Genomic DNA, 9570 nt, shown 5'->3' with positions numbered 1-9570 from the left:
CCAGAAATCAATACTAGGTTTTGTGAATACATTCCGGTTGCTTAAATCACATGCCACAATAGTCAGGTACTGATAACAATAAAATTTCCAGCGGCACACAAAAATCTTTGATTTCCTTGAGTGTCCTCAACTTTGCTGCCCTGCCTTTGTATGAAACGGAAAGGCAAGAGGGAATTCTCCATCTGTGAAAGATCTCATGCCAGCAGAGAGAGTCCGAAAGGGGTCTACAATTTTGCAGGGTTACCATGGAGAGATCCTGAAACAGCTCCGCTTCATGCCCTTCAACGGGTGTTGTGATGGCCGTCTCCATATTCGAAAGGGGGCTTTCCATTCTTCTGGGCCTAAAATATCTCAGGACCCTGCTTCCTCAGTTGGGTTCCAGACATTGAAAGGGTCCGATGTTGTATTGGTGCTTTGTCAATTTTCCCCCTTTTAGCAATAGTGTGGTGATTTCAGGTAAAATAGAAGCCCTCTGTACCCGACCTCAAAATTTAAGTGGCCATCTTCCTTGAGTAACCACATACTCCATAATTTATGCTTATATTAGGTTACAGAGAGCTTGATTTAGGAGATAATCACGTTATTACTCTTATACTGAAGACATATAACATTTTATCTTTTGGGTCCTTTCAGTTCTAAAGTTACAATTTTAGAAATCGTTTTATTTTTTTATTCTGGTAAATTGCAGTTTTTACTATAATGCTATGTACCAGTGCTTAAATATTTTTCTGAAATAAATTAGGTGCAGCCCTTAGTAGATCTAATGAAGATATATTTTTACTGATTTGAGACTATTGATTATTTTGAGTTTGACATGCCTGCTACATTGTAATGCATATTTGTTGAGCTGGTTTTGATTTTTTGTGGTTTAGCTTATTTTGAGATTACTTCTGTTATTGACTTAAACAAATAAGCTTTTTGTACAGTATTCCTTTGTGTCTTATGTAAATGTCACTAACCACGAAGCACATATATTCCAAATACTTATTGAATTAAATGGATGGTGACAACTCTACTTTTGCTACGTGCTTAGTATTGTCATGATTCTGGAATTGCCAATATAGTTTTGGCACTAATTATGAGCTTTTGCACAAGTATAATTTCTAAACTAATAAAATGCTAGGTGCTCACTGAGCATTTTTTTGTTCTTGTCCCACAATTGTTAAAGTTATATTTAGCAATCAGTTTCTAGCTGTCATATGGCTAGTGAACTTCAACATAAATGTCTAATTGGATAACACCTCTGTTGCATTCAAGAGGCCCACACCCTTGCATTGATATATGCCTTGTGCCTCTGTCTAAACCAGAGTTTCTCAACCCTATTTCAGTCATTTCATTTAAGTACGGTACATACAGTATACTGCAGTTTTAGGTATTCACTGGGCCTATATAAACACTCAAAATACATCTAAAGTCTCTAGTTGTCAAGTTAAATGAACTGTAATTTAGCTCTATGGTAAATGCAAGTGGAAAGCTGGATTTTTCCTGCATCATCCTAGACAATGTTGAATGGGGTGGAAGGGATTGAGCAGGGCTTTTACATCACTTAACTAAGCTTCTTCATATAGATGCATATTTACTGATAGGGCTATCAAGATTGTCCTGAGCAACTTCAGCAGTCTACATTACATATGTAGTTTTATAGTTTGACCATAGTTATACTTTAAAGAGTAACTAAAGTCCTCTTGATCATGGCTCTACCCCTCTCCACCAGCACCACCGTGTTCCATAGACCGGCGCATGTGCAGGTGCACTAAAGAGCTCTGCCTGGCCTTTGGGACCTGGCAGAACCCTTTGGCACATCTCTGTCTGTGTGGAACTGTACTCACGCATGAACACTGAAGGAGGTTCTGGAGCCCGGCAGATTCCTTTAACACATCGGCACACATGTGTGCAACTTCATTCTCTTCTAGGGGACAAAGGAGGAAAAGCTGCACAGCACTTTAACCTCCCTGGCGGTGTGATTATGTTGGATTTTAGGTGCTGAAAGTGGTACAATGTTTTGCATGGAAATTTGGCATTTTATATTGTAGGCCTGTAATTCTTAGGAATAACTCACTTAAATCTGTCCAAACCAGAGCCTAGTAGACATCCCGAGTATGACAAAATTTGAAAAACAAAATAATGAATTAAAATATAATAAATACCTATAAATAATTATACCAAATAATAATATAATAATAATAAAAATGATTCAATAATGTAATCAAATCAAAAACACTGAAATTTGCTCAGTTGCAGAATTGTCACTATCATTACTTTTCAGTGTTTGATGACGGATCTCCCCACAAATCGCTATCGCTCAATTCTGCAAGTGATTCTAATTTATTATCTCTAAAGCCACTTTTGATGTAAAGGGACAGTTTTGGTTGCTATGGACAATCTCCAGTTTCCAGGCAGAAAGAACAGTTTTCATAATATAAAACTATATGTAGGGCACTGGGCAGACCACTAGGGACAAAAGGGATGTGAAATAATTACATACAGCAATATAATCTGCAAGATTACATTATACTGTATGTAATGTGTGTGTTTCACTTTTTGAATTTGGCACCGCTCTCCGTCCCTGTGCGTCTCAACGTTCGCAGGGAATGGAGCTCGGCTCCGTGATATATCGAGCGGAGAATGAGCCGCTCACACTGCGGGAAGACATCGCTGGATCCAGGGGATAAGGTGAGCATACTTATCCTGGATCCTGTGATGCGATGCCGAGTCTGGTTTGGGGTTACCGCTAATGGTTCTGAATTTTCACCCCGAGCCAGACTCGGGAATACCACCAGGGGGGTTAAACAGCACAATTGTGGTAGAGGGAGAGGGCTGGTGCCAGATACATCCAAATTGTCTTTCAGGGTGAAGGTCCAGTTTAAAGATAGGGAATTATTTAAAATGCATTAAAATAAGCACAAAACATCTTCACAAACAATATTTTATTAATTAAAAACTTGTAATAAAAGAAAAGATTTACACAATAATTCCTGCAATTCAATACCTTAAAAAAGTTTTTCTTAAAAAAAAAAAAAAAAAATACTGTCAACTATAGACAATGAATTATAATTCTGAGGAATTAATGTGAAGGCAGGAATGATAAAACACAAGAAAAAAAGGTAAAAAAAATTCCAAAAGAACGCTTACATCTTCAGGTTTGTATCATGTAAACAGTCAATAAAAATATGAGATGAATATGCTTTTATAAAAAAAAAAGTTTTATCTTGACAAGGCTTAGAATGCTGATTGGTTTATTTTGTAGCACTGATATTCCATGATCTAACCTCAAACCTAGCTCAAAGGAGTCCAAGACACAAATTATCCATCTCGAGCTGGTGTAAATGCTAAATTGTGATGGTAATGAATCCCTAGACAAAATGTTCATGGTAGCTTAATTAGCATTTTATATCAACATACTGAAATGATTGTCAACGCCTTAAACGGAATGTGGCTGTTTCTTTCCTTAAGTTTCTTTATTAAAATGCGGAGGATTTTGTAGAAGAATTATCTGTAGACAAAAATATTTCTCAATGAGGACCGAAGGACAAAAAAGAATATTGTCTTCATAGAAAAATAGGCAAGAAAGTTTGTCAACCACAGTAAAAAATGAAGTTATTCAGAACTGGGAGATGCTGTAGAGTCCAAATCATCTGCATCTTGTTCATTTGGCGATACTGGCTGTCCACCTTTGACACGCTTCCATTTCATTCTTCGGTTTTGAAACCAAACTTTAACCTATAAGCAGAATTAAAGTAAATTATATATATTTATTGAACACATTTATTGACCAGTCAAGGCAATTGGTAACAAATGTATGCGAACATGTAATATGGTGACTTGGAAAGTGAATGTTGAAATCAATAAGTAAGGACCTATTCATATGCATCCTTGAACTATTTGATCATACTTTCAAATTTAAATGACCTGCTCTTCATAAAGCTAATCTGTTATAGTTATAAGTCAGATGGATATGACCTGATCAAAAGCAAGACAAGTTCACAAGACTGTAGATGTAATTTGAGATGGGAAACGGTTACACTATTACTTTTACTATTAAGACTTGGGTCTAACACAGGCAAATTATTTATACTTAAAAAAGTTCAGCAATACTAACCTACACTTTAAAGTGGATTTCACATTTTGCTGCAAATTTGTGTCCTCGTTCACACATTATGCCTATGTAACCTAAACTGTAGCTTATAACTGTAAGCTGATAACTTCTTTAGAACTTCTTCCTTTGTTGCTGCTGTATTATCCTTATGCAGTGTGGACAAGGTTAAAGCGAGAGTCCGCCGTTTTTTTTTTTTTAAAAGCCAGCAGCTACAAATACTGCAGCTGCTGACTTTTAAAATAATGACACTTACCCGCCCAGCGTGCCCGCGATGTCGGCACCCGAAGCCGATCTCTCGATCGTCTCTCGGGTGCTGCCGCCGCCATCTTGGCTATGGGAATCAGGAAGTGGAGCCTTGCGGTTTCATTTCCCGGTTCCCTACTGCGCATGCGCGAGTCACGCTGCGCAATAAGGATGGTCCCCGCTGTCTCTGGGATCCGTGTGTTTCCCAGCAGACAGCGGAGGACCTTCGGAAAGGGGCATAGATATCTGCGGAAAGGGGCGTATATTCTGCAGATATCTATGCCGGAAGTGGGTGCAGATACCTGTACTGTACAGGTACCTGCACCCCTTCCCCCCTGAAAGGTGCCAATTGTGGCGCTGGAGGGGGGGAGGGTTCCAATGAGCGGAAGCTCCACTTTAGGGTGGACCTCCGCTTTAAACTGATTATTTATTAATGCAGAAGTGCAGCAGCTATCTTTGAGAAGACCACTTTGCAATGCTCATCTGTGGAGTGTCTCCAGTGCAGGGGGCAGCTATCTTGGCTGGGTCTGTAGGACGGTGATTGGCTGAGGCAACAATGAACTTGGCTGAAAAAGGGAGCTCTGTTGTGCCGCCAGCCTGCAGAATGCAGGAAGGAAGCCACTGTGGGGCTCATGTGCTGCTGCAACCATTTGCCTATGTTGAGCAGCTGACAGAGAGCAGCACAAGGATGCAGCGAAGGTGAAATAGCGGTGTGGTGCCAAAGTTTGCTGAAGCTATCTGATGCTTATCTGCTCATGACAAAGGGGCTGATTAGAGACTGCTGCTGCCATTATACTCTGTGCAAAGCTACATGTAGGGGGACGGTCCTGGAAGCAAGCAGGTGTATGGGAAAGAGACAGAGCTACTGCTGGTTAAAGTGGTTGTAAACCCTTACAAACCACTTTGACCTACAGGTAAGCCTAGTTAAAGGCTTACCTGTAGGTCCAAGAAATATCTCCTAAACCTATATGGTTTAGGAGATATTTGCCCGAAAACGGGCACCGCTGTCTGCGGCGCATGCGCCGCAGACAGCGGCACGCAGGCGCACTGAGCACGGCATTTTCAGCGACGGAGCTGCCGCGCGTGTCAGCTCCCGTGCGCATGCGCGGGAGTGACGTCATCGCGGCTTCGCCGAATGACAGTGGCGGAGCTGCGAGACCCCACCAACAAGATGGATGCGGCGGACTACAGGGGACAGCGGCGACTTCGCTGGCTCCTGTGTCAGGTAAGTGACACATAATGGGCTACGATGCGATGCATAGTAGTCCATTATGCTTTGCCTTTGCAGGGAATGAAAGAGGAAGTAAACTCATCAGGCTTTACTTCCTCTTTAAAACGAATACCTGCTATATCTGTCAATAGTCAACAGAAGCAAAGAGACTGAGAACCTTCTCCCTGGGAGGGTGTGATTTGGATGCCTGTGTGAAATCAGGCAGTGCCAAAGAGCACTCTATTCACTTCTAAGGAAGGAAAATAGGGACTATATCAGCAGGATTGAAAGAGAGAGCTCATTAGCAACTTCTATCCCTAACAGACTTGAACTTTACATTTGCGGATTCAGAGCCACAGGACTAGTAAGAGACTAACATCATAAATTTAATCTGCTGTCCACCAGGAACTGTTATGCTTTCTTCAAGGGCCCCAACTTTGCATACATTTTTTTTTCATTATTCCCTAGCCAGTGGGACAAGCATTTGTGAGGTCAGGTAATGATGTTATACTGGCTCTGTGTTCCAAGGTAAATAAGAGTAGTGTTCCCTTTCTCCATATTCCCATATTTAAAGGGTAAGTTCACATTTTTACAAAATCTGATTATCCTGGCAACCACTCTAGACCCCATTGCATATAGTGGCTGTGATGCCCCATGCTGCTGATGTACACTATATACCATAATATGCAGCACCAGAATGAGTACCCATCATAATACTTGCAATGACAAGTGCTCATTGGTCAGCATGACCATATGACTGTGCTGAACAATGAGAATGGCTTCTTTCTTTGTAGACATCTACCCAGGAGAAGAAGCCTCAGATGCATTTCTTATTGGTCAGCACAATCATATGGCTGCGCTGACTAATGAGTTCTTGCCATTGTAGGCCTGTATATTACATTGTGTGGTGTACAAACCACTACACCAGCGTCATAATGGCTGATATGTGTAGCAGGGTCTGAAGGGTTGGCCAGGATATTTAGAGGTAGTTCGCCTTTTTTGTTTTCCTCCAAAAATGAACTTACTTTAAAAAAAAAAAAACAACATAAGAATAACATAACCTTATCTCAACTGTGCAGCATGTTTGAGCTAGCATAGGGATGGTTCCTACTGCCGTGACTTGGGATACGACTTGTGAGACCCCAAGTCACGTGACATGTGAATCTCATTTTAGTCAATGAGAGCTGTCTTAATTAGCACTACTGAAGTCGCTCCTACTTTAGAAAAGGTTCCTGTCCTACTTCAAGGCAACTTTTCTCCGACTTGTGCCGATAGACTTTAACCACTTGCAGAACGGCTCACACCGATATATGTTGGCATAATGGCTCTGCTGAGCGAAAAAAGGTATTGGTACAGTGTTCCCTTTAAGAGCGGCTGGAGGCACTGGCGCAATCCCCGCTGGCCACTCGCGATCGTGGGCAAGAGAGCCAGGAGACATATTGTTTGTTCCTAGTAAGTAGGAACAGCGACAAGTCTCCTCCCCCAGTCAGTCCTATCCCCACACAGTTAGAACACACCCAGGGAACACACATTTAACCCCTTGATCGCCCCCTAGCATTAACCCCGTCCCTACCAGTGACATGTACACAGTAGTCAGTGCATTTCTATAGCACTGATCACTTTATAAATGTAAATGGTCCAAAAATGTGTCAACAAACTAAATCTTTCCCATAGTTTGTAGACGATATAACTTTTGCGCAAACCAATCAATATACGCTTATTGTGATTTTGTTTACCAAAAATATGTAGGAGAGCATATATTGGCCTAAACTGATGAAGAAATTTGTTTTTTAAAAACCGCAGAGGTGATCAAATACCACCAAAGAAAGCTCAAATTTTGTTTGAGTACAGCATCGCATGACTGCGCAATTGTCAGTTAAAATGACACAGTGCCAAATTGTAAAAAGTGCTTTGGTCAGGAAGGGGGTAAAACCTTCTGGGGCTGAAACGGTTAATGGAAGTTGCCTCCAAGTCAGATCCTTATCATAACTGATGTCATTTGGATCCGACATTACAAGAGAATTACACAGACATTCCCTGAAGTTGCACCGAAGTTGCCTGGAAAAGTTGTGCAACTTTCAGGTCGTAGCAGTGTGAAATGAGCCTTAGGGACCCAGATATGGTTTGTAGTCATTAAAGAACAAATATTCCAACTTGTATAAAAACATAAAAAAAAAAAAATAAGCAGTGACTTCAAATTTTTTGACTCTGTTTAATAAAGATCTAACAAAAAAAAAAAAGTTATGGCTGTAAATAGGATTGTACTTTGGTGCTCAGATTTAGATTAACCACTTCAACACAGGGCACTTATACACCTACCTGCCCAGACCAATTTTCAGCTTTCAGCGCTGTTGCACTTTGAATGACAATTGCCCACTCATGCAACGTTGTACCCAGACTGAATTTTTATAATTTTGTTCCCACAAATAGAGCTTGCTTTTGGTGGTATTTGGTGGTATTTGATCACCTCTGGGATTTTATTTTCTGCTAAACAAATAAAAAAAAGACCAAAAATTTTGAAAATAAAAAAGTTTTTTTAGTTTCTGTTACAAAACTTTGTAAATAAGTATGTTTTTTCCTTCACTGATGAGCACTGATGGGGCTGCACTGACGGGCACTGATAAGGCGGCACTGATGAACACTGATAAGGTGGCACCAATGAGGTTGCACTGATGGGCACTGATGATGGGCACTAATATGCGGCACTGATAGGCGGCACTGATGGGTGGCACTGATATGCAGCACTGATGGGTACACATAGGTGGCACTGATGGGCACTGAAAGGCAGCACAAATGGGCACTGATAGGGGGCATGGATGGACACTGATAGGCAGCACAGATGGGCACGGATAGGTGGCATGGATGGGCACTGATAGGTGGCACTGATGTACACTAATAGATGGTACTGATGGATGCCAATCAGTGCCAAACACTAATGCCTGCCAATCAGTGATGCCCATTGTGGGCACTGATTGGCATCCATTGTGGGCACTGATTGGCATCCCTGGTGGTCTAGGGTGGCATACCTGGTGGTGACATCCCTGGTGGTCCTGGTGGCATCCCTGCTGGTCAAGTGTGGGCATCCTCCGGGGGGCTGTGCTGATAATCAATCAGCGCAGACCCACCCCCCTCCGTCAGTAGAGAAGCCGATTGGCTCTCTTCGCGTCTGATAGGCGCGAGTAAGAGAAAAACGATCACTGGCTCTTCCTGTTTACATCATGATCAGCATTGATTGGACATGGCTGATCATGTGGTAAAGAATCTCTGTCAGAGACTCTTTACCTAGATCAAAGTTGCAGTGTGTCACAGTGACACACCGCAACCACGATCGATGTGATGCGCACCCCGGGGGCACGCAGCGGCTTGATATCCTGGCGATGTCACATGACGTCCAGTCAGGATATTGAAACTACTTTGCTGCCGTCATTTTGCTATATGGCAGGCGGAAAGTGATTAAAAAGCATGACAAATGCATGGATAGCGGATTTCAGAAGCATTTTCATACATAAGTAAAAGTGTGTTTCTCCAAACATGGGAAAAATACTGCTTGCAGGACTTTATGGGGCGTTTTAGTAACTGGTTTGAAAAACTTTACAGTAAAGGTATCATATGGTGTATGCACCTTTATGCAAGTATTGTTGACTGCTGGTTTGATTTAAACACTGGGGTTACCATATGTAGATGCTCTCCAGATTGCGCCTTGAGGTTCCCATCACAATTGTGTTAAATGCTAAATGCTATGCACCCTCAGAAACATCTGACACATTTGGATGAATTCTGGTTACAAAAGCAGGCCTACCATTATAAAATCCTTAGTAATCCAGAGCTTAGATCTCTAGTGTTAGGATCTTGCAGCTAAGATCTTTAGGAAATACATGTAGATGGCACATGAGCTGGTATTCATTCAGCACTAGGACTTCTATGGACAGTAATCATTACCCTGCAACCTAAACTAGTGAAAACCTTCAGATACCCTGACCATTATGCCTTTCAGGGTGTGAAGGCCAGTACCACTGGAGGG

General features: G+C 41.7%; 1 protein-coding gene across 1 annotated transcript in view; it reads right to left on the bottom strand.

Moving 5' to 3' along the window:
• Positions 1–2912: 2912 nt before the first annotated feature.
• The window catches only part of MEOX1 (mesenchyme homeobox 1), a 100775-nt gene continuing 94117 nt past the window's right edge, over positions 2913–9570 (bottom strand). The window contains exon 3 of the mRNA XM_077459584.1: positions 2913–3720. Coding sequence (XP_077315710.1) covers positions 3598–3720 — 123 coding nt within the window. The 3' untranslated portion in view covers positions 2913–3597. The remainder of the gene's footprint in view (positions 3721–9570) is intronic.

This window comes from Lithobates pipiens, unplaced genomic scaffold, assembly GCF_037356315.1.
Source record: "Lithobates pipiens isolate NorthernLeopardFrog02 unplaced genomic scaffold, aLitPip1_a1.2 Scaffold_28, whole genome shotgun sequence".
NCBI lineage: Eukaryota > Metazoa > Chordata > Amphibia > Anura > Ranidae > Lithobates > Lithobates pipiens.
The sequence above is the reverse complement of the archived record's forward strand: the minus strand, read 5'-3'. Positions and strand labels throughout refer to the sequence as shown.